At 34.8% G+C, this 24835-nt stretch overlaps 5 protein-coding genes and 1 non-coding gene across 9 annotated transcripts; 2 read left to right on the top strand and 4 right to left on the bottom strand.

Annotated features, from left to right (window-relative positions):
* The first annotated feature begins 625 nt into the window (after nucleotides 1–625).
* On the top strand, nucleotides 626–3392 carry LOC129294481 (pentatricopeptide repeat-containing protein At4g21065-like). Of its 3 annotated transcripts, none has more exons than XM_054932898.1 (2): nucleotides 626–2577; nucleotides 2671–3392. In XM_054932898.1, the coding sequence occupies exons 1-2, from the start codon at nucleotides 759–761 to the stop codon at nucleotides 2673–2675; spliced, it is 1824 nt and encodes a 607-aa protein (XP_054788873.1). In that variant the 5' UTR covers nucleotides 626–758; the 3' UTR covers nucleotides 2676–3392. The 3 variants fall into 3 exon arrangements, with proteins under 3 accessions (XP_054788873.1, XP_054788874.1, XP_054788872.1); XM_054932899.1 differs by having other exon boundaries at nucleotides 626–2562; XM_054932897.1 differs by having other exon boundaries at nucleotides 627–3392.
* Nucleotides 3393–3713: 321 nt separating this feature from the next.
* Nucleotides 3714–5355, bottom strand: LOC129294482 (probable sugar phosphate/phosphate translocator At5g25400). The gene has a single exon (XM_054932900.1). It carries the CDS (start codon nucleotides 5079–5081, stop codon nucleotides 4032–4034), a length of 1050 nt encoding a protein of 349 aa, XP_054788875.1. The 5' UTR covers nucleotides 5082–5355; the 3' UTR covers nucleotides 3714–4031.
* A 3478-nt stretch (nucleotides 5356–8833) lies between these two features.
* Nucleotides 8834–9727, bottom strand: LOC129294606 (uncharacterized). The gene has a single exon (XM_054933020.1). The coding sequence runs from the start codon at nucleotides 9725–9727 to the stop codon at nucleotides 8834–8836; it is 894 nt and encodes a 297-aa protein (XP_054788995.1).
* Nucleotides 9728–15422: 5695 nt separating this feature from the next.
* On the top strand, nucleotides 15423–20856 carry LOC129294490 (DEAD-box ATP-dependent RNA helicase 15). Of its 2 annotated transcripts, XM_054932916.1 has the most exons (13): nucleotides 15439–15476; nucleotides 15539–15584; nucleotides 15727–15842; nucleotides 16319–16419; nucleotides 16879–17051; nucleotides 17173–17404; nucleotides 17494–17612; nucleotides 18242–18298; nucleotides 18392–18576; nucleotides 18920–19064; nucleotides 19170–19253; nucleotides 19331–19394; nucleotides 20179–20856. In XM_054932916.1, the coding sequence occupies exons 3-13, from the start codon at nucleotides 15730–15732 to the stop codon at nucleotides 20187–20189; spliced, it is 1284 nt and encodes a 427-aa protein (XP_054788891.1). In that variant the 5' UTR covers nucleotides 15439–15476; nucleotides 15539–15584; nucleotides 15727–15729; the 3' UTR covers nucleotides 20190–20856. The 2 variants fall into 2 exon arrangements, with proteins under 2 accessions (XP_054788890.1, XP_054788891.1); XM_054932915.1 differs by having other exon boundaries at nucleotides 15423–15584.
* Nucleotides 20857–22373: 1517 nt separating this feature from the next.
* LOC129294082 (probable carboxylesterase 17) lies at nucleotides 22374–23717 on the bottom strand. The gene has a single exon (XM_054932196.1). The coding sequence runs from the start codon at nucleotides 23571–23573 to the stop codon at nucleotides 22650–22652; it is 924 nt and encodes a 307-aa protein (XP_054788171.1). The 5' UTR covers nucleotides 23574–23717; the 3' UTR covers nucleotides 22374–22649.
* Nucleotides 23718–23953: 236 nt separating this feature from the next.
* TRNAR-CCU (transfer RNA arginine (anticodon CCU)) lies at nucleotides 23954–24026 on the bottom strand. Its single transcript has one exon. It is a non-coding gene; the product is annotated as a tRNA-Arg (tRNA).
* Nucleotides 24027–24835: the final 809 nt, after the last annotated feature.

Here is a 24835-nt window from a genome sequence, read left to right on the forward strand (position 1 = left end):
TGTGAGAAACTTATTGTTAAAGACTTGAAAAAATAATATTTATTATAAAGTACCATAAAAATTAAAATTAGGTTACAAAATAAATCTAATTGACTATTATAACTTTAATATAAACCTTGTTAATAATACCTTAAAATTAAATGGTATTATATAAATTATAAAAAAACTCTTTTAAAGATAAAGTAGTGCAGATTTCAATTCCACACAAATAAAAATAAAAATATAATATTAAATTTAACTAAAGCAGTATATTTTAAAAAAATATTTAATTTTTTAATAATTAATTCAATATAATTTTAAAATTATTATTTTTAAAAATTTAAATCAATAAAATTTAAAAAAATTATTTTAAAAAGTTATTACGTTTTATTTTTTCATTGGTTTAAAAAAATTTAATAACAACTTATTTGTAAATCTTTAAAGCACAAGAAATTTTTTACTTATTTTAATTTCTAGTATTATTTATTTGTTTATTTATTTTTATCAGTAATATATCCATCAAATTCAATTTAAATTGTGGTTAAATAAAGTATAAAAAATTTAATTAAAAACAAATTTTGATATTTTAAAATTTATATTTTAGTATTTGGTCTTCACCAAAAATTTTGGGCCAAAAATGTATAGTTCAGACTTCTTTTTCTTGGAAGTAGATTTTCGTCGGTCAAATGAAAGGAGGGAAGAGGACGCTGAAGCATGGAGCCATGAACCGGGCGTGCTGGTATTAGGCTATCAGCCGTCCGGGGTTCTGAAACGAACCTATGCGATTTCCGACCAGCCTGTGTCGTCCGATCACCACCTTTAGTCTCTTGGCCAATCTCCAACTTCCACCCGATACCACAAAACGAAGAGTTGCTGAGCAGAGCTGCTTAGCTCTTCTTCAATCCTGCGATACTATCCAGAAGCTTACTCAAATCCAAACCCTTATTCTCAAATTGGGTCTTCGAAACAACCCATTAGTCCTCACCAAGTTTGCCTCCACTTCCTCCGAGCTTCGTGCCATCCATTATGCTTCGTCATTTGTATTCTCTCCCGACGCCGACACCCGTGTTTATGACCCATTCCTGTTCAATACTGTCATTAGGGCGTATGCTCATACGAGTAACTCAAAGGAAAAGGCTATATATTTCTACCGAACTATGCTCGATTATGGAGTTTTCCCTAATAAATTCACTTTCCCGTTCGTCCTCAAGTCCTGTGCGGGCATTGCACATTTGAATTTAGGCAAATCTGTTCATGGGTCGGTCGTGAAGTTCGGATTTGATGACGATCTTCATGTCCAGAACACAATGATTCACATGTACTGTTGTTGTGACGAAGGGCTCGAGTTTGCAAGAAAGGTGTTCGACGAAACTCCGAAATTAGATTCAGTGACATGGAGTGCGATGATTGGCGGGTATGCACGTTTAGGCCGTTCTGCAAACGCCATTGCATTGTTTCGGGAAATGCAGGTTATGGGAGTTCGCCCAGATGAAATCACAATGGTTTCGGTTTTATCTGCGTGTGCGGATTCAGGAGCACTTGAGCTAGGGAATTGGATAGAATCTTATGTTCGTCGAGAAAAAATCCAACAGCCTGTGGAGCTCTGCAATGCGCTAATAGACATGTTTGCAAAATGTGGTGCGATTGACAAGGCCATAAAATTGTTCAGACAAATGAGCGTTCGTACTATAGTTTCGTGGACTTCTGTTATTGTTGGTCTGGCCATGCATGGTCGTGGCGAAGAAGCTGTTTCTGTGTTTAAAGAGATGATAGAAGCAGGACTGGCCCCTGACGATGTTGCTTTTATTGGATTGCTTTCTGCTTGTAGCCACTCAGGATTAGTTGAAGCAGGACGTCATTATTTCAATTCAATGGTGGAGAAATTCGGAATTGAGCCCAAGATAGAACATTATGGCTGTATGGTTGATCTATTCAGCAGAGCTGGACTTGTAAAAGAAGCTCTTGATTTTGTACAGCAAATGCCCATTGAACCAAACCAGATTATATGGAGAAGCATAATCACTGCCTGTCACGCCCGTGGAGAGCTCAAGCTCGGAGAGAGCATCACAAAACAGCTAATAGAAAACGAACCCATGCATGAATCTAACTATGTGCTGCTTTCAAACATTTATGCAAAGTTGCTGCACTGGGAGAGGAAAACCAAGATTAGAGAAATGATGGATATGAAAGGGATGAAAAAGATTCCAGGGAGCACTATGATAGAGCTAAATAATGAATTGTACGAGTTTGTGGCTGGAGATAAATCGCACCACCAGTACAAAGAAATATATGAAATGATGGATGAGATGGGAAGGGAGATGAAGAGGGCAGGATATGTGCCTACAACATCACAGGTGTTGCTTGACATTGACGAAGAAGACAAAGAGGATTCTTTATACAGACACAGTGAAAAGCTTGCTATAGCTTTTGCTCTTATAAACACACCCCCTGGAACAACAATTAGATTTGTGAAGAATTTGCGCGTTTGTGAAGATTGCCACTCAGCCACGAAGTTCATATCAAAGATATATAACCGAGAGATTGTGGTGAGGGACCGCAATCGCTTCCACCACTTCAAGAGTGGTTCGTGTTCATGTGGTGACTTCTGGTGACCAAATCCTTTTAGCATTAAAGATATGTGAATCATTTGCCTAAAGCATCAATCTTTGTTTGTCCTCATGGCATTTCCAGGTTAGAAGCGGCCGATCACTTCAAAGCTATCCCAGTCAGGTTCATGTACCCAGTAACAGTAGGAAGTCATTTTTTTTTTTAATTGATCTTAGACTACTGTTGGGAAAGTTGAGAAAGCTACATAGATTTTCTTTTATATTTTCCATGACCGGATTCCAATTTATCGTGGGAGATGGCCTTCTTTTATTATGCACCAAGCCCAGGCCAGTGTTTCACCAATGGATTACTGACAGCCCAAATGCCCTGTGGATGATGTAACCCGAACCATCAGAATGAATTTATTGTTGAGTCGATAAAGATTCTGGGTTCGTTGGAAGGAAGGGTAGTGAAATGGTCCCTTGTCAAGTGAAGTGGCAAGGGTTCATTTTTTTTTTTTTTTTTTGTGACATTGAATTTGGTGACTACCAGCCCCATTCTTTTACTATATCTAGAGACATAAATGGAGTACTGAACTCAGCGTTAATGAAACGGAAGTCAACCTGAATTGGAGCAGGGACCACGATAAGCTAAAAGCAAGAATGTTGAATTCGCTTGCTTTGCTGAAGAATGTTGATTCATAAAATTCCAAGGACTCATTCAACTAGATAATGATGCTGAAGAGGCGAGACCTGCATCTCCATGTAATTCCCATACAAATAGGGCTCCGTTTCATGTAATATCTTAAAACCCAGCTGGCTCTCTATGACTTAAGGCAGACAAATATATTGCTTGATATTTCATCAGTTCTATCACTTAAGACAAGAAAGTGGTCTATTTTCACAGCGTCGCAATCTTTGATGATGTATTGGATTTCCAGCCAGGAAGGAAACCTGACTTCTTTTGCAGTCAAATGGAAATGGGCATGTCATGTCCTTGTGCATTTTTAACTTGCGACGTAGGAATTAATTTTTTTTTTTAATTATACTTTGTTTACAGTTGGAGTCACGGATCCATGTCAAAATGAGCCGAAATTTACACAGATTTAGCTGCATGTTGGGGGTGATTAAACCAGTTCGCATTTTTCGGGTGAACAGAAATGAATTAATAGTCAGCATACAACAAGATTGGCCAAAAGAGCTAGTAAAAAAAACTCCAGAAATCGAGTTTCTACAAGAGCGTAACATAAAAGTACAGAGCAAAATGCCAAGAAACAGAAAGCCAATAAGGATTTGAAACTCTTGGTCAATGACACATCTAAGCAACAGTAACATGAAGATCTGGAATGCCATACCGAATTAGCAATTTGAGCAGAGGATGCCAAAAAGAAAACAGAGTACGTAAATTCCTTTCTGCTTCCAATTCAAAATATCAAGACTGCTCTTCCTCCTCATTTTATTTTCAGACTCCCTTCCGTTCTAAATCTGTCTAAATTAGCTATAGAATTAATTCTGCAGTTCGTTCCTTTTCCCCATTCCGTCCCCTTCTCTCTCCTCCAGCAACCTACCTTCCTCTTCATCGGTCTGTGTAGTCTTCTTCTGCGTCTCCTTGGCCTTAAGGGCCTTCAGCTTCGAATGGTTGTAATAGGCGACGCCCAAAAAGGCAAGTCCATACCCGAACAGATTGAGGGACGTGACCGTGTCCTTAATAACCGACCACGAGAAAGCAATCAGCAGCCAGTCCTTCACCACGCCGGCCACATTCATCGTTAAAGCAGAGGTTTTCCCGACAAGCAGGAAAACAGCAAGATTCAAAGCAAAGGCGCACAGAGAATTGGTCCCAAATATCACAAAATCGAATTTGAAGGCTGAAGCTGCCTTCAAGACAGGGTACTCCACGATGATCCAAGGCACGGACAAGAAGGCCAAACAACAAGGCGCGACATAGTAAAGAGAAGTAATGGGATTCAGAGAGATACCTTTAGAGGTAAGCAAGATTTGGATCATTACCAACCTGGTAGCTTCAAAAACGACGGCGCCCAGCTGAAGAATCACGCCCCAAGAATCAAATCTGGCTTCTCCATAGGCGGCAATGCCGACGCCGAGCGAGATCGAGACCATGTTGGCCATGGTTTCGTTCTTGAAGGATTCTTTCTTGAACAGAACCCCAATGGAATAAACAGCGACGGGCATGAGTGCCTTGAGCATTTGGATGAAGGAGACGGAGAGGTAGATGTAAGCGGAATTGGAAAGCCAGAGAGAAAGAGAGTAGAGTGCTCCGATGGGGACGACGGAGGAGATGTAAACGTCGCGGGACATGGAGATGGGCTCGACGACCTTGAAGACGCGAACGAGGAGGAAGGCGAGGGAGGCACAGAAGGCCATGTGGATCATGGTGAGGGAAATGGGATAGGGCCAATTGTACATCTTCCTGTCGAGGATATATTTGTTGTAGACGATGACGGTGAAGCTGAGGAAGATCCATACGGCGACGTAGGTGTAAGAGATGATGATCTTCCTGAGAACACCCTCGCTCAAAGAGCCTCCATTACCCATTGTGGAAGAAACGATGGCAAAAACTGATCAGGAAAGGAGGAGAAGAAAGGGTCTGGATCAGAATGGCGAGTGAGCGGAGGCAGAAAGAGCGGTTTCAGCTTTCATGCGGTGAAATAAACAGCTATAACAGCTTCCACACTTTGGTGTGCTTTAAGCGGAAAAGTGGAAATGGAAAGCTATTTTCTAGATAATGTTAAATGTATGAATGAATGAAATATTGACACGGATGGATTCTCTCCTGTGTGATGGATTGTGAACTGAAAATGTTTCTCCGCAGTGCAAAATGATGGTTTGACCGTTATCTATATTTGGCTACGAATTCATTCTTTGGATTGTATATTTTATTGGGATTTGATTTAACTACCATAGTTGTTGACCCAAAAAAAAAAATTAATTAACTACCATATTAACGTGTTAAAGGTTATCTACCTTCCACGTAAGATGAATATCTCGTCGTAACTTTGCAAAATATTGCTGTGTGTTTTTCAGGAAATAATAAATACTAGATGTATCAAAGATATTGGATCTCAAAGATAATAATAAAATTCTCTGACTTTCTCATTATATTTTATAGTGTTGTGAAGATACAAAAAGGTTAGAATATAAGGCGTTTTGGATTATTGTGAAAGTAGATACAGAGTTTTGTTGATTGCAGCTAGAAACTGAAAATAATTATAAGACTAAATTGGAAATGCAAGGTGAATAATTTAGGAAGTGAAAATGAATTATGGTGAATATTAATATTAATCAGATTGATTTTGATGATGATCCTCCCTTTGATGTTGTTTGTTTCTTTTATAAGAATTTGCCCGAGTCCATTGTACCTACAAAATTCAATGCCTACGCATGAAACATCAACAACCATTTAATAAAACCTTGCATACAACCTTGCAAGATTCTTGGCATGTCATAAAATAATGCCATATCCACTCAACAGTCTTCAATGTTCAGTTACTCCGAGTCTTGAGAGTTACGTCAAGTTTATGCATAGCACAACCCTTCTTTTAAAAATGGATTATGTCTTTGTCAGCATCTTAAGCCTGTTATTTTGTCTAACTTCTTTTTTTATTTTTATTTTAGGCTGATGCTTTATTTTAAGTTCAAAGAGCATGTTAAACATTAATTTCTGGAATATGAACTTCTAGAATGTCAATGCCCAAATGAACTATTGTGAACAAGTTAACCAAAGGAAAAAAATGGAAGAAAGGGCAATTTTAATCCTCTAATTTTCAGATTTGACGATTTAATTTTATAAAATATTTTTTCAATCCTCTAAACACTAACATAATTTGTTTCAAATGATTACTTACTATGTCAATAATTAATATTTTAATAAATAAAATTTAACATGTCAATGTTAAAAATATTTTATCAATATTTAAAAGTTCAACATATGAATTCTTTATTTATGAAACTAACGGCGATAGAATTAAAAAATTAAAAAATATTTTATAAAATTATGAGATTAAAATAAAATATTGTACGAGTTAAAGGACTAAAGCTGTATTTTAGCAAACAATCCCAAATCACTTAACTTTTTAAAGCATGCTATTTTTCATCATTAAATATATTTAATTATTTATGAAAGCTAAACTATTACCAATACCAGGGTATATGTGTTTTTTTCGTGGATGGCAATAAAATTTTAGAAAAGGAAATAATAACAGTTAGGTCCCAACAAATTTTTTTTCAAAAAAAATATAAATATTGATTTAAATCATTACAACTTAGATTTGCATTGCAAGTTGAGGTTTACATTTAAAATTAAAATGTCTTATTTAAAATTAAAACTTTTAAATTTACATTTATTTGAATTCATATCTGTAACTTATTCTCCAGAAAAAATTATCAAGATCTAATTATCATTAATTATTTCTTTCAAGATTTAATTTAATTTTCCCTAATTTATTTGATCTTGACAAACAAGTTCGCTGATATTATCGTGGTATTTGTACGCGCGAGGATCTCCAACTCTAATATGACCTTGGAGGCAGATTTAGGTCCTGACGACAAGGCCAACTGAAATGTGCCACATAAGTCGCGTGTTCTGTAGACTGTAACTGCATTCGTTGTTATTGTTGTCATCGTTGTTAATATTATTTGATTAATGCACAGATCTCATTCATGACCTTTTTCTTTACTCACATTTTGACACCCCTCCTCCTTCAACTTCAACTTTGATTTTTATATTTCTCGCATTTTAATATTAACCATATTTCTTACGCACCTTCGTGTTCTCTCCTCACCTTCATCTTTCGTTTTTTCTTCTTTTTTCCTCACATCTTTCGCAATTATCAACATAACTAAACTAATTTAAAAAAACACATTGTAAATGGGGTTTTCTTGAGTCGAACCAACAATTGATTTAATTCCATTTGCAATGCTTTGGTTTCGGCTGACTTGGGTCGAACCAAACGAGCTTCTATATCTTCAATTTCAACATCGGTCAACAACTCCATATGCTCTTATAAGAGGCCCAGGCCCAAATTATTAAGCAGTCGTCTGGGTGCTTCATTCATGTATGTGTGTGTGTGTGTGTGTGTGTGTGTGTTTTTTTTTTTTTAAGGTTTCATTATATATATATATATTACACATCCAGAACCTAAAATATGACTTTGGACTCCGCCTGAAGAATGATGCATTCATTTTAATTTTTTGGAATTTTTGCTTCAGAATTTTTTAAGTTCTAATTCTTAAACACCCTTGAACGCCCTCATGGTTTTTTTTTTTATTTTTATTTAGAGAAATCAAACTCAAGAGTTATTGGACTATCACGTCGGGGTCTACATATTTTTATTGATTGTACTTGCCATTATATTTTTCTTTTTCGAAAAAAATATTATGGGATTCTCTTCATATTTAGAATACATTATAAATTATTTTAAAATAAAATGAATTTTAGGCATCAATTGTGTTCCCTTCAGCGATCTATTTGCTGTGTCTGAGATGCTGATTGTCTCTGAGCCTCTCGATCGCGAAGCGTTTAATCTACTAATGGGTCCGGCAATAGTAAAATAAACGTTGCATATAAAATTACTTTTGTTTTTAAAAAAATTAATCTTTTAATTCTATTGTAATTTATCTCTTGATTATAACTTGATACATTCCTTAACTTTTAATTTATTTATAATTCAGTCTTTATTTTTAATTTTTTAAAAATTATCCTTATTAAAAATAAAATAAATCCTTATATCTTATTTTAAAATACTCTATTCTTACTTTTTGATACGAGATTTAAGTTAATATGAAAAAAGAGATTAAAAGTTAAATAAAAATGAGTTAAAAGTTGAGAGATTAAATCACTGCAAGTTTAAGAGACTGAATTAAATTAAAAGTTCAAGCAGTAAAATATTAATTTTTTCTTTGTTATTTTATTAACATGCAAGTGCATAATTCTAATTCAGACCCTGTGCAGAAAAGCGGGAAGGCAAGAACAGCGTGAAGATGCTCTGTAACATTTTCATTCCATTATATAAGACAAAGCAGTGCAATGACAAACATAGACGAGATTTAAGGTAGTAAAAATCAACACACACGGCTATATGCATTGAGCAAAACCTCCCCCAAAGCCATATTCTGTGTCAGTCACTGCATTTATTCATACGTTTCATAGAGCATCACGATATCGGCGACGAGGAAAGTGACATGCGCGCTTGGCATCACATACCACATACATTATTATATTTGCTTACGTATATATATATATATATGAGTTTTGTTTTAGCGTTGATTAATGTTGCATGGATTCTTCTTCAGACACGATTCTCGTACTTGCGAGCCCAGATGTGCTTGCCGTTAATCTTGAACTTGGCGATGCGTTTCCCCATCAGGATTTCGTCGACGGTAGCCACACTGTCCAGCACCATCGTCGCGAACAGTGGCTGCTCGTTCGCAGCGTCCGGTTCTCCCATGTTTATGACCCGCACACTCGAATCCCCGAAGTTGGTCGTGAACAGATGCAACACCTCCTCCTCCGTCACCGGAAATCCCCTCGAGAATGTCAGAAACATCGTCTTGTCCTCGTCCCTCACGTCATCCGATGGCCTGCTGCTCCACGACACGTTGTCGTCCAAGTCATCGTACCACCACAGCTCCACCGGCAAGTCGTGGCTCAACGGCGGCACGGTCACGTTCCCGAACACCGGATGCGGAAAACCCGGAATCGACAACGACCCATTCGTTCCCGGACCCGGGCCGAATCCGGACCTGACGGCGCCGTTATTATTAATACTCAGAACGTTGTGTAATATATCAGAGAAGATTCTGACGGAGACGTTGTTGAGGACGCTCTTGATTCCGGCGATGGCAGTGAACCTTTTGAGGTGAAAGAGTTGGAGGGAAATGTCCTTTTCAATGAGTGTGGAAGTGAGAGGGAGGCCACCACCTTTAGGGATGCGAGGGTTATCCTCTTCGAGACACTTGAGGCAAGCTTGAGCTTCTTTGGCCACAGCGTTGAGGAGAGGACTAGAGAGTCCTACGAGCTGAGGGACGACGTTAGGGTACCCTACGTTCTCGAGCCAGAGCCAGAGGGACATTATGAGAAGGCACTGAGAAGGTTCCAGAGACAGTTTCAGAAGCAAGCAACAGAACACTTCTCGGTCTACCTTGTGGAAGAGATGAATCTGACTTTCACGTATAGGCATCATTATCAGTCCCTGTGTGTGTGTGAGTGTGTGTGTTTCTTTGACTTGGAACACTCACATTCCTCTTTATATTATACTGAAAGTAATGGTGTGTCAAGTGTGAGAATCTCATTTTGAATATTTTCTATTTTATGGTAATTAATTTGTGAGGTTAATGCCATTAATGCATCTTCTTTGATTTTATTGGGGATGACTTGAATGTGTCACCCTGCATTGACTTTATGATCATGTATTTAGACTTTCTTTTTACTGTTTTTGTTTTTGTTTTTTCGGCCTGGTTCAATGCCTTGCCTTTAATCCATTAATTTGCATCCAAAATCCAACACGCCGGATTCTCTTATTCAATTTAATTCATCACCTTTTCTTTTATTGTCTTGGATGTGATTTTTTTTTTTTGCCAAAGTATATACATGGTATGTTAAAATAATGATTTTTTTACCACGGTGAAGTATGAAGAGAAATTAAGAAACTAAATAATAAACACCACTTCTGTACAAATGAACCAGCTGCCTAAGTAGAACCTACTTTAAAAAAAAAAAAATTGTGCTTATATGTTTCTCTACTTCATCAATAAACGACTAAGCTAAGGAGAATAACAACTAAAAACTTTATAATAAAATAAATGTTAAATCAGGATCTTATTTTAATTTTTATTTTTAAATGATGCCTTCATCATTCTATATTTCAGCAGTGAAGGTCTTTTAAAAATCCTGATATAGTATTATTAACTTTCTTAGAAGATTATTGATTGTCATTTTCCCAAATCCCAATAATCAATTAGCCAAGTGTAATAATTTTATTATCATGACAAGTTATATTAGGAATCTGTGTGGGAATTTAAATACGGTGCATGAACTTTTTTTTCCTGTTTGATACTTCTTCTGATCCTATATCAATCACCTTCAAGAATAATTTAACAATCATATATCCTAGAAGAATTAGCGTTTTCCAAAATTCCTGTCTATAACTTGATTTTAATTAAGGATAAACTTGGAGAGTTGTTTCATTCTTAGAATATTTTAATGATTTAACTACATCTCAATGATTTTGGTTAGGCATATAATTTAACATGTGTATATATACGTGTGCATATGAGTATGACGAAATCATTAATTTCAGAATTCAAAACACCAGCATTTCAAAGTCAAAAGCAGAGAGTTTGTCACCTGCCCGCTAACAAGTCAAATATAACTGACGGTTATGATTAGTGCAAAATGTTTCAACACACAATAGAGACAGGATATGAAATGAATGTTTGAAGTGGCACCGGAAATGAAATTTTAAATTCTCATGAAAGCTTCTTCTTCTTCTGAAAGCTATTATTATTATTATTACTATTATGATGATGATGATGATTATTATAGGTAAAAATTAAATAGTCTAATTAATTTGAGTCACCCATGTTGGTTAAAATAATCTTTCAACTATAACAAAAGGAGAAATTTAGGTTGTTCAGTTCAATTGAATAGTAAAAAGAAATGTAGACAGTTCAATGAGTAGTTCCTTTTTTTTTTTTTTTTTTCAATTGTTCAATGAATGATTCTGGTTTTAACTCATCGCTCTTTCATTTATTGTTTCAGGGTATGGTTTTAATTCCGTCAAAAACACAAATCCCACTTAAACACGGTTTGCATACAGTACATGGTTTACTACGTCACCTGAAAAACAAGAAAATAATGCTAGCGAGTGTGAGAGAGAGAATATGCCAAACTCATTAACTTCAGAATTCAAAACATTGGTTTTTCATAGTCAAAGAGACGTTAAAAAAAAAAGAATCAAAATTAAATTATTGTCTCATGTCCTATCACATTAAAAGTTAGGATAAAATTGAGGCGTCCTGTCATCTTAAAAAATTAAATAATGTCAAAAAAAATTTAAACAATAACATTGATTAAAATTTGAAATTATATAATTCATTAAGTTTAAAATTAAAATAATATAAGTATATAAATTACGTCAATTTAAAGTCAATTATTGAATTATATTAATCATAACTATACATTATAATAACAATTATAAGTGATCTCTGGAATATAATAGCAGTAACAACAAGCAAGCCAAGCACAACGTCAAATCATTATTCTTCTGATTTAGTTGAGATGTTCTAAGTTAATTACTCTTCCAAACATGAAATAAGAAATATGTTGTAAATAAAAATTATTAAATAGATAGATATAAGAATAAATTATATTAATATATTATAAAAAATATATCATCCTATTTAGTTTATGTTATTTATATAAGAATTGCAAATATTAAAATTATAATGGATAAAATTAATTACTCTCACAGATTATGAGATCACAATAATAAATTGCCCGAAATATTTAAAGTGTCAAAACCACAAGAAAATCACCCTTTTACTAATTTAAATAATTAATAATTTAGAAAAAAATAGATAAAATGAATGATTTGATGAAAATATAAAAATAAATCAAGAAAATAACAATGATGAAAACATAATTACTTAAAGCATTAGAATTTATGATTTACCCTATACTAGGTTTTCTTTGCTTTTATTTTGTTTTATTTTTCTTCAACTCCTCTGTGAATTTCCTCATCTATGTGTATATATATGTCTATATCCATATATTGACTCACATTTTTATCTACTCCAGTCTTCTTGTTCTCCCCCCTTTTTTTTGTAAATTTTCTGATGCAATGTAAAAAATAAAGATATGAGTAGATTTTATATAAAAATTTATCGTTATCTTGTAATGAAGTGACGAAAGAAAATATATAAATATTAATTAAATAGATATAAAATTTTAATAAATATAATAAACTCAAATAAAAATTTATACTTATTTAATTATAAAACATGTACTTATCAATAGTTGATATAAGTATAATTTATATCAGTATAATTAATATATTTAATGCATATTTGTAAAATAAAAAATAATATATGTAATATTTGGGATGAAACCGGACATTTCGATAGTAATTTTGTATCTCGTCTTGTCCTTCAAAGTCTTATTTTGATTGTTTTTGAGTAAGAATAAGACTCATTACGATATAATCAGGACGATACCGGATTAATTGGGATGGGTATAAGTTAAATACTTCTAGTAACAAGCCAAGCATAGCTTATTGTTATAGATATAGTATTATTGATTAGAAAAGTTAAAATACTGTTCTCTTTATACTAAAAAAAAAAAATCTTAGACAAATGTTCCCATCAAGATTGTCAAACTTGTGATTTTCTAATTATCAGATGAACTCCTATTGTAAACTCCAAATGTAAACTCCTAAGAGTTTATTATTGTCAATGAATGTCATAAAAAATTATTTTAAGATAGGCCAAATGATAAAAAACAGAATGGAATATATGTGCATTTTATCAATATATATACGCGCGCGCGCGCGTGTTATTTTTTATATCAAGAAAATTTGAACTCTAATCCAATCATGTCTGTTCCCTTTTTTTTCACCTGTTCTAGCCTCAGGTGATTTAATTTTTTTAATATTCAAATTGTATTAATTTTAAAATTATTGATCGTTTATAATTACTTATAATCAACACCAAAATTTTGTAAAAATCAACTTTATTAGCATGCTATGCTTGAACTTTTAATTTATTTACTATATTTTTTTATAAGACATTTGCTTATATCTCTTTGGGATTTCGCTTTTTCCTCCTGTTTATTTATGGTCACTACGTCTATTGTTATCATATATATAAAAAACAAAAAAAAAATTGTTAAAGATGCTTAACAGGTCAGCTGGCTAATAGTTATTGTGAATGTTGGAACCAATTTAAATTCGTTCTCAAAGCGGCGACAAAGCATGACTCATATGAGTTTACTGGACTCTCTCACGAGTTTGGTTGAGTTAGCATCATTAGCAATTTTACTAGCGACTTGACACAAAAAAATTGGTTGCAAGATCGTAAAGTCGATGAGTGAACCGAGTTGAGTCGCACGTTTAATAACAATGGTTACCATGATTTGAATCTCCTCAGCTAATTGAACTCAGGATATTTAAGATAGAAAGAAAATCGGTGGCTTTGGATCCCCTCAATTCATAGTTATAATTTTCTTAATTTATCTCGATTTTGACTTTTAATTGTTGGATTGGTCTAAATCATTACAAGGTATTTTCTTCTTAAATTGAAGAATGCCATATGTATTATACATATATATCTCATTAATTTGGATTGTAATTTATTTTTCCCCTTCCTAAACAACGAAAATGATGCAATATTTTTTGTTCCCATTTTAATACAATTACATGCATATAAAAAGAATAAATTTAATTGCTAGAACAATTAAGTGACTGGAATTTATTTATGAGATAAATGGAAGGAAATGCAAATTGAGAGAAATATGAACTTTCTATTTCATGGACCTCTCATAATCAGTCAACTAGCTATTAACTATAGCCGGTAATATAGATTGAGCTAACTCACAAAAATATATAAGTTGGGTTAAAAAAATGAATTTAATTTTATGTGAGGTGATTTTGACTTGCCTTGCATAAATTAAACCCGCAATAACAAACTCACTAATTGGTGGGTTAGCCCACTTATCATTTAAAAAAAAATAAAAATTGTAAAATTGCTCTCAAGTTTTAACTTGTCAAAATTTTAAAACTAAATCGCCTAAAGTAATTTTGGATAGTTAATTTATACAAATTTTAAGAACTTTTAACATTGAATTGGCCATAAGATTAAATCTATATTATTTTTATAATTTTTATTTTAATAAAATAAAAATGGTTAAGATGGACCATCCAAAACCGAAATTAGACTCAATGTATTATGGCATATTCTTAACAACTAAACTAATTAACTTTCATTAAAGGGTATGAATACTTCATTTAGACAACAAAGAGATGAAGAATGAATTTCCATTACCAAAATCAATATCAACATATAATATAAACGAAATTAATGTATCAAGCTGCATTTTTTATTCCATGCAATAAATAAGAGAAAGCAATTCAGTCATGTGAATAAAAATAAAAGGAAATACATCAAAATCTCTGCACCTCGATAACTACATTTTTGCATTTACTTTTTAGACTTTTACACATTAATTATATTTTCACGTTGTTTCATTTTTTTGTTTGTAGCAAATGAAGCGCTGGGTTAATCTACTTAACTTAATGTTATTGTAGCCTCTAATAATAGTATTATGATTAATTAGAATAAATCTTGAAGCTTTGGATTATAATTAAACTTTTTAGTATGTTTGTTTATGATTGATATATATTTATTTTGTACTGTATTAATGTATTTTTTTTAATGATTTACAAGGAATTTTATTATTATTTGGATAATTAATTTGTAGGGAGAAGATATGATTTTTTTACTACAAAAAATAATGAAAATAAGTGAATTTATAAGTTTCAAAATTAGGAAAAAGCATACACAAAAATATCTTTTATTAGTAGATCAACTTGTCTTGCCAAGCTCGCAACTATGAGCTAGCTTGTGAATCATAGGTTGACTCATATTATCAATTTTAGAAGATATGAATGATAGAAATAAATATTTAATTCTGAATGCTCAAATTAAATATTTGGACTATTTTATTTTAATTATAAATAGATAATCAATTAATTAGTTTTGTTGGCGAACATTTGGGCCCTGGCCGAAAAAATAACATTTGGGTTCTTACCCCCTTAGTCAAAAGTTAAAAAGGGGGAAACAAAAACACCTAGGTTATAAAATTGCTTCTATTTCCAATTTCACAATCCTACCATCAGTTGTCCGTGACGCTGCCCCGTCGTTTACACTCTCGAAGAGGTTCCGCTCTCTGAAGCTTCTTTTCACCCAATTGTCTTTAAGCTAACAAATTTCATTTGCAGACTCTTCGAACCCTAAACCAGTCTTCTCATCCAAGTCTTCGCACAGGTATTCTCATATATTCTTAAACCCCAGGTTTTTCTTTCTTCCTCGAGTTTTAGTTTTAAACCCTAGTTTTAGTCCTGGATTCGTTTTCGAGAATTTAATGTTCTGGTATGATTAACTAGCTCTACTGTTTTGGGATTTGCAGAATATGGGAGAAACAAAGGATGAAGGATACGAGGAAGAGCTTCTTGACTATGAAGAGGAAGAAGACAAAGCCCCTGATTCCGTTGGAACCAAAGTCAATGGTGAAGCTGTGAAGAAGTAAGTTTTCTGTTATTTATCATAGCCTATTGGGGCCGGGTGTCGGCTTTTCGAATTGGCTGGTACCCAGACTTGTTTGCATAGATTGATTAGATGGAGAATTGATCGGTGAGGCTTGGGGGTCATCGGTAAATCTTACCCTAGAAATGTTGGAAAAGACATGAGATCTGGTGAATTTTATTCTAAACGATGTATTTGACCCGGACGTCCGGTTAAGATATAAATTTAGGTCGTCCAATATTATTTTAAAGCCTTTCTAGATTCCCCGTGAAGTATAGATAGTATAAATCTATTGGAACGGGTATATCACGGATGTTTTTATAGAGAGCAGTGTCTTGAAAATGAATATGGGGGGATTTTACGGGTTTATTTTCTTGGAGTTAATAGTTTCAATTAATTTGCAAACAATATCTGTTGTCCTTGATTTTCTCTTTGCCCGCTTATTTATGTGCCTCCTATTACTTTTCTGTTGGCAGGGGCTACGTTGGGATTCATAGTTCAGGATTCAGAGACTTTCTTCTGAAGCCAGAGCTTCTTCGTGCCATTGTAGACTCAGGATTTGAGCATCCTTCTGAAGGCAAATCATCAAAACTTCCAAACTCGTTAACTTATTCATTCTTGTTGCATCTATTTTATGAGTTTTTAGGGACTCTAGGCTTTAATTGAGATTTGGACTTTTGTTTGGAAACATGCTATATTTGTTAAAAAAAGTCTCGTTAGTTTGCTTTTATCTCTTCATTTTTTTTTTGTTTCCACGGTTATTATTTCTAGTGTGGAGTTTTGGGGATTTTGAAAAAGTTTGAATAATTCATTGTTATTTTTTTCTCCATTTGTATACACTTTGATGCATGTGATATTCATGACAATGTTCCCACTCTTATGTGCTTGTTTAATTTTCATTTTGCAGGTAATTCTTCTATCATAATCTTGTGTTGGAGACTTAACATGGTTTGGTAAAGCTATCAAATTAAAGGGTCTGAAAGGTTTTTTGTTTACAACTGGTTCCTTCGGCCCATTTTCTGTGGTTCATCATCAGTACAACATGAATGCATTCCTCAAGCAATCCTTGGAATGGACGTGATTTGTCAAGCTAAATCTGGAATGGGAAAAACTGCTGTCTTTGTTCTCTCAACCTTACAGCAGATTGATCCCGTTTCAGGCCAAGTTGCTGCACTTGTTCTGTGTCATACAAGGGAATTAGCATACCAGGTATTTATGTGGTGCTTAGTCTGAGTAAAAAAGAATTTCCAGTACTTGATACCATTTTGTAGTCTACCAGATATTTATGTGTACTTACCAGTTAATTATGTCAACAATCTGTCTCACGCAGATATGCCATGAGTTCGAGAGGTTCAGTACCTACTTGCCTGATCTCAAGGTTGCTGTCTTCTATGGTGGTGTCAACATTAAAGTTCACAAGGATCTGTTGAAAAATGAGTGTCCTCATATTGTTGTTGGAACACCTGGAAGAATACTTGCATTGGCTAGGGATAAGGATCTTTCATTAAAGAATGTCAGGCATTTTATTTTGGACGAGTGTGACAAGATGCTGGAATCACTGGGTATGTTCAGCTGCTCTATCTTAAATCCTACTTTCATGCTCCATGTGAATTTAACATGGTTTTAATAATATCCATTGTGCCTTCTGTAGACATGAGGAGAGATGTGCAAGAGATCTTCAAGATGACTCCTCATGATAAGCAAGTTATGATGTTTTCTGCAACACTCAGCAAGGAAATTCGCCCAGTCTGCAAGAAATTTATGCAAGATGTAATGTCCCATGGCCAGTACTACTTGAATGAGAAGTCTCTTTTTGATATTGCCGCATTCTCTAAGAGCCTTATTAGATATGTAGGATACAGGATGTTGTGGTTCTGCCTATATTTGCTTTTAGTTCTGGGTCTATCTGTACAGTGCTTTATTCCAGCCAAATTTTAGGATGTCCAGCTGGTTGGGTGAAGTGTGTGATTTGGTTGCGGCAAATGGGGCTTGAAGATTGTGACGAGAATGTTTAGTAGTTCAACTCTGCCATCACTCTGTGTATAGTATTTTTATTTTTTTTAATTTTTGTCTGCATTTAAACTTTTTTTGGGGTCCCTTGAAGCCTGTGCCTGTCAAGTGAGGTCTTTCACGACTTGGGCTGTTTCTTTTTATCTCTCCTTTGAGAGTTGTTTTGGGTGATAGTGTATTCTAGGGTTCGTGCTAGTTGCTGTACTTAAGTGTGTCAAAGAGTCTGGCACTTGCTTGGCATGAATTAAATAAAGGTATCTGCAAGGAGACTAAACGGATGGACCAGAACTGTGATACAAGGGATCTGCATCCATCATTCATTTCCTTCTGGATTCCATCTGCTTGAGGAAGGCCTCTAATATGATTTATGTGACATTTGTTCCTTACAGCCAATGGAAATTTATGTTGATGACGAGGCCAAGTTGACCCTTCATGGACTTGTGCAGGTGGGCTATTTAAATGAGAGATTCATTACTTCCTTTTTTTAAAGAAATTTCTTATGACATGTAGATGGCTTACGTGGATGTTTTAAATGGCAGCACTACATCAAATTGAAAGAGGAAGAAAAGAACCGGAAGTTGAACGACCTTCTTGATGCACTAGACTTCAACCAAGTTGTTATCTTTGTGAAGAGTGTCAGTAGAGCAGCTGAGCTTGACAGACTACTTGTGGAGTGCAACTTCCCATCTATATGCATCCACTCTGGCATGTCACAGGAGGAAAGGTTTGTATTATGAGGATATCAGTGTATGCTAATAAATTATAGAAATGTTCAGTCAATAAATCAATTATTCATCATTGTGTTGGGTTTTGTCATAACTTATGAATGATAGTTGTCATAACTCTAGCTTGTAGAATCATGGATGTGTCTGTGTCAGGGGTGAAGCCTTTGGGACCTTTTTCAATCCACTATTTGTCTTGCTTGCTCATGAGTCTTGTACTTATTACCTCATAAAGAGGTTCAATTGTGTACTTTTCTGGGGCTTAATTATACACTTTTAGTGAAAGTGGTTCTGTACAGCATGTAATGGTAGCTTGCGAGACTAATCTATTTTATGGTTTTGTAGGTTAAAGCGTTATAAAGGCTTTAAGGAGGGACATACTAGGATTCTTGTGGCAACAGACTTAGTTGGGAGGGGAATTGACATCGAGCGTGTTAACATTGTAATAAACTATGACATGCCTGATTCTGCAGACACCTACTTGCACAGGGTATGATTGGAAAATCTTGCCTGTTGAAATTTAATTTTAGTGCAATATTTTTTTTTTTCAGACCATAAATTTCTCTTCTCTTATCTTGGGTGGGGCTTTGGCCAGGTTGGCAGAGCTGGAAGGTTTGGCACCAAAGGTCTTGCAATTACATTTGTTTCGTGTTCTGCTGATGTCGATGTTCTTAACAATGTAAGGGTCTTTTTTGAATCATTGCATTGATGATGGGCTCATTGGCGGTTCTGAATTTTGACTATTCTATATTTCAGGTTCAGTCAAGGTTTGAAGTTGATATAAAGCAGCTTCCGGAGCAGATTGATACCTCTACATACAGTATGTTCTTTCTCATATCTTGAACTTGATCCACATGATGGTTCATCCTGTATTTTGTTCTATTATGCTCTACTTATCTGCGCATGCTTATTTGCCATCCCCATCCTATTGGTGTGGTATGCATCCTTATAATCGTTATATCATTATCATTAGTGAATCAGTATCAATAATGATATCACTATCATTAATGTCACTGTTTACTATGGCAACAATCACAAGCCTTGTCACAATAGCTGAGGTTGGCTGTTGTATACATTTATAAGGAGCTGCATTATTCGCAAGTCATGGGTAGAGCATTTCATTCATCAATTTCTTTGCAATTCACATATTTTGTATTATTGATATTCTAGGCATCAACTGCCGAAAAAAGCACATCTTTACCTTTTATTCTATTTTGGCTTGGAGGTTTTAAAGTGAAGAATTCATTGTTCTTGAAATTTCATAACTTTCCTTTTGTTCCATTTGGATTTTTTTTCTAGTGTATTCTTTAAGCGCAAAGTCTGTAAGCAGTTCACGCTTGTTGAACTGCACTTAATTAAATTGCTTTATGTCCTTGGTTATTTCTCTGAAACTGTAAACAAGATCTTGTTTCAAATACATGATTTTTCCCCCCTTTTAAAGTACTTTGTTCTTAGTTACTTGTATTGTACAATCTGCTAGCAAAACATGCTTATTTTCCTGTTCTGGAGGCATTTCTTCTCTTTCCTCCTTATTTTGGGAGTTGTGTCACTGTTATTTTGAGACGCTCATGTTTCTTGCTGGGTTTCCTTGACATTTTATGCAGTGCCATCATAGTGGTATGTGGACGAAACATCATTTGCTTGGATGTTACAACTTACAAGTGGCTCTTGGAGGCTACTTCCATCTCACGAGTGACCGCTTCTTGAGCTGCAGATGATCCGCCCCACTGATAATATCAAGTCCTTTCTTTGTAGTGTGGTAGGCAGTCAAGGCCATTCTACTTTGAAAGCTTATCAGCATGAGGACTTGGCAGTAATATATGGCTTATACGTTGGGTTTCATTTGCTGTGTTGTGTATTATTATGTTGTGTAGATTTGCTCGTATGCTACACTTTTCGTTTTAACTCGTCGCATTTGAAACATTTTAGTTTGGAAGTTGATATGGTGGCTTGTCAAGATACCACATGCTTTTTATTATTGTCTTTTAAAGTGTTGCTCGTGCCTGGGACCCATCTAGGAGTTCTGAGTGCATGTTTCTAGGGCAAGCAATTCATTTTTTGGGCGAAGCTCGTGGTAGCAGAATATCAGGTTCGTTGCCATTTAATCGTCTCTTAGTTGATTCTGATGATAATCGTTAGGCATAATGTACCATAGTTTTTTGGCCGAATTGTTCCCCGTCATTGTAGTTTGATGTATAAATTGTGCCATAAGATGCTGGCTACTCGGTAGACGACTAGGCGATAGATGTCTCCCATATCTTTGCCTCTATTTTTATTGGTTATTTCTGCATCATGATTGGATCTTTGACATTTGATTTTTCATCAACGTGCAAACATGCTTTTATAGCTATTGGAGAATAATTTTTAAAGATGAAAACGAGGTGCTTTTCTGTTGCTTTTAGTATTTAAAAATAGCAGGAGAGGATCAGAAGATTAATCCAGCGATGTTTGAAAATTGATAATAATGTAACCTGAAGCTAATTCAGTAGATCTTTTATTTTTGGACCACTCATTATTAGATTCATTTGATTATAAGGTCGGAGTTTGATGTCATTGATGTTGAGGATCAAAACGACATCTTGAATTTGTAAAACAACAACTAAAGCCGAATATTTAGACAGTGGGATGACTTCAAAACCAAAAGGTGGTAGTAACATTTGGCCAAGGTCTTTAAATTACATACAGAAAGTGGTTCCTCCCAAGTTTCAAGTTCTGGTACTGGGTGAAACGGGGAACTAGTTTGAAGGTTGAACCATTGGCAGAGAACCTGTAAATTGATGAACGAGTCAAAAAATATGTATATATATGTATATGTTTGTATGTTTATATGTTTTATTTTATTTTCTTTTAATCTTTTTGGGATGAAGTTGGCTGAAAGTTTTTTAGGAAAGATGTAAAGTCAAATTATGTTTTTAAGATGTAGTTTACAAATATTTTGTACATTATGAACATTGAAAAAAGAGTCGTGATATGTGCAATAATTATGTGTGCGTGGAGTATGAAATTTACATACTAAAAAATTTAGATACTCTATATAAATGTTGCATTTCATAATTATAAATATTTAGTAATTAGTAATTATTATTTCATTATATTCATAAGGATCAGTAATAACATTTTGTTAAATTAAAGAGAAGACATCTTGCTTTTTTCCTTCCAAATTCTTTTATGCCCATAAAATGAAAAAAAAAATTAAAAAAAATCTGAACTCATTGCACAAACTTAATGTTGTGAAATAATATTCTATAAATATTACCTCTAATGTTTGATTTAGCACATATAATTAGAAATATATTAAATATTTGAACTAGCGACCCTTAAATAATGTGAAGAATCTTGATTCTTGCCTTGCAGTGGGTTTTGAACTGTGGGAAGGTCTTGCGTGTCGCCTGTATTTTTGTACAAGTATGTTTATTTTCTTGAAAAAAAGTTCAGGTGAATTGAGTTTTAATTGCTTATCAAAATGAGGATGTTTCAAGTTCAAAGTACACCGATAAAAATATTTACACATGACATTTAAACATATAATCGTGTGGGATATAAAGGCAGGAATACAAGTTTGTTGAAGGGTGACTTCAATAAAGACATGGGGCCACTCAATAATATTGTTGCCGATGATGCCCTTTGAAAGGTTACTCCCCACGGCAACTTTGACGAAATTCTTCAGCTTACAGGGCAGCGACAGAAGGTGCCACGGTGGTAATAATGGATTCGGTTAAGGCTCTTTTTCTTTCTTCTCATCTTTTCTTTTGTGAGCTTTTCTGTCCGTGTGTGTTTGCCATTATATCAGGAAAAGAACATGCATAAATAAATAAATCACTCTACCTTCACCCATTTAAATAAATTAGTCCAAGTATTATTTAGGTGATGTATCCAATATACATTTATCTATCTGTTTTCGGTAGACGAGGGTGCTCATGCCCAAAAAAAAAAAAAAAAAGGTTAACCCGCAATCAAACGAGTTGATCAAATAGAATTAAAGTTACCGTGACATTAACAAAAAAGCAGTATATATAGGAGCAACTTCTTGACGATATATAGTCAAGCACATATATTTGAAACTTAGAGATTTAAATTAATGCGTGTTCAAGAAGCGGGTTATCTGGGTTTGAAGCAAGCGAGTTGCTTCAGACTGAGGATGGAACACATGGAATATGTGTTTCTCTTCTTTAGCCTCCACGAGCTCCACCTCCTTTGCCCCCTTCTTCTTCATGAACTCTGCATACATCTCTCCCCTTTCCTTCAAAAAATCATTCTCAGCCACGTGAACTTGAATTGCAGGGAATTTAGACCACTCACTCCCACACATCTCTGCTTTCTCAAAGTTGCACCCATAGTAGTCTCTGTCTGAGCCTTCTGGCATACTGAGCCTCCAGAACATGTCATTCATTCTCACTTCCCCTCTTGCTTCATCTGCATTCTCTCTTTCCGTCCTCTTCTCGCTTCCAAAATAAGGATGTATCGGTAATATCCCTTTGATTTTCAAGTCACGTGCAATGTTCTGCATCGCCTTCATGGCCACGTGGTGTGCGATGTTTCCACCGGCGCTATCACCGGAGAGAAACACCCTCGACAGATTGGCTCGCTGAAGCCAGGGCTCAGACCCGGCATGATCATGAAGCCATTCAAGTGAGGCGTAGCAATCTTCGTAGGCCGTTGGAAGACGATGCCCCGGAGCCAAACGGTAATCGACGGAAAGAACGATGGATTGAGAGGCGACTGAGAAGTCGGATAGGAATTGGTGGTAGCCGAGCCACGTGGTGGAGCCGATGCAGAAACCGCCGCCATGGAAGTAAACCAAGACGGGAAGCTTGTAGGACGGGGAAGGACAATTAGGGAAGAAGAGCCTTGCGGTGACGGGTTTCGAGGGGTGGATGATCACGTCCTTGGATTTACAGGATGAGTTTACAGAAGGCGGCGCGATTTCAGGGGCAAAGCGTTTTACGGAACCGTCGGAGTAGACCTGAAGGTATCCTGGTGCTTCTTCTATCAGAGACATTATATGGGCTTATAGTTAAGAACGAGTTCAGAGACGAAGAGGTTGATCAGGATGATGAGGTTCTGGATCTCGAGCCGGGGTTACATATATTTGCCACAAGATGTATTGTTGGTCACGTAAATCTCGTTTTGGCCTTGTTGCAGATAATCTTCTATTTCTGTTCTTGCAACATACAACGATCACAACATTTTGCTTTCTTTGTTTTTTTCCTTTTAAAGGACATTCACAACATATGACATTCCCAGTCTCGAATTACTATTCTAAAATTGCTGAAGGTGTGAAACTGTGATTTGAAAACTAGAGTCTCGTAGAGACACCTCAAGTTGATTTATAGGCCAAGATATTCGACAGCCGTTGAGCTAAAAGAGGCTCTATGGTTTCGCGCCAGGTAGGGGTCGAACCTACGACTTTCTGCTTAGGAAACAGACGCTCTATCCACTGAGCTACAGGCGCTGGGGCTGATTCTGCGTAGTTATATTTGTTAACCTTTTTATTGCGGTCTACTCACTTCATATCAAATTTCAGTTTGGTTCTTTAATTTTATAAAATATTTTTTTATTTATTTAACTCTAACCCTTTTAATTTCAAATGATTATATTTCTTATTTTTTATTTAAAAAATAATATTAATATATCAATATTTAAGAATATTTTATCAATATTTATAGGGATCATGCATAATTTGAGGGAAAAAAAAGGAATAAAAAGAAATCACAACTCAACTATGATTCATAATTTGAGCACACTCACTTGGCTAACAAGGGTGTTGCATAGGGTTAGTGACTAGACTAGCTAAGTTAAAATGAAAGTAGCAGTAAATAAGAGTAACTTAAAAGTATCTCTTAATAACTTGAAACCACATTATAAATAACAATTGTGGGAAACTTGATGAAGAGGGTTTATTAGGAAAATGACAACGAGACAATACTAGTATCAGATAAGTTTTCACAACAATGAGCAAAAGAAGCAATTAGAACACAAGAGGGCAAATTATAGAATTTAATAACATATATGAAGGCATCAATAGCTTTATAACCTAATGGCATACAAGTTTCTTTATAAGTAGGAGGTCGTGTGTTTTATTTCACTTGTAATATCAAATCATTAGTACTTGTCCCTTAAATTAAAAAAATAAAGTATATGGAGGCAGATTAGTGAGAGTGTTTGGCCCTTCTCTAAAATTGAAAGAAATAAAATACTCTATAAAATTTAAATATTAGAAGCATGATGCTCTTTCACCTTTTCTCTACCTTATACTAAATA

This window comes from Prosopis cineraria, unplaced genomic scaffold (genome assembly GCF_029017545.1).
Source record: "Prosopis cineraria cultivar Desert tree isolate PC_DT_omini unplaced genomic scaffold, ASM2901754v1 PC15, whole genome shotgun sequence".
NCBI classification, from domain to species: domain Eukaryota; kingdom Viridiplantae; phylum Streptophyta; class Magnoliopsida; order Fabales; family Fabaceae; genus Prosopis; species Prosopis cineraria.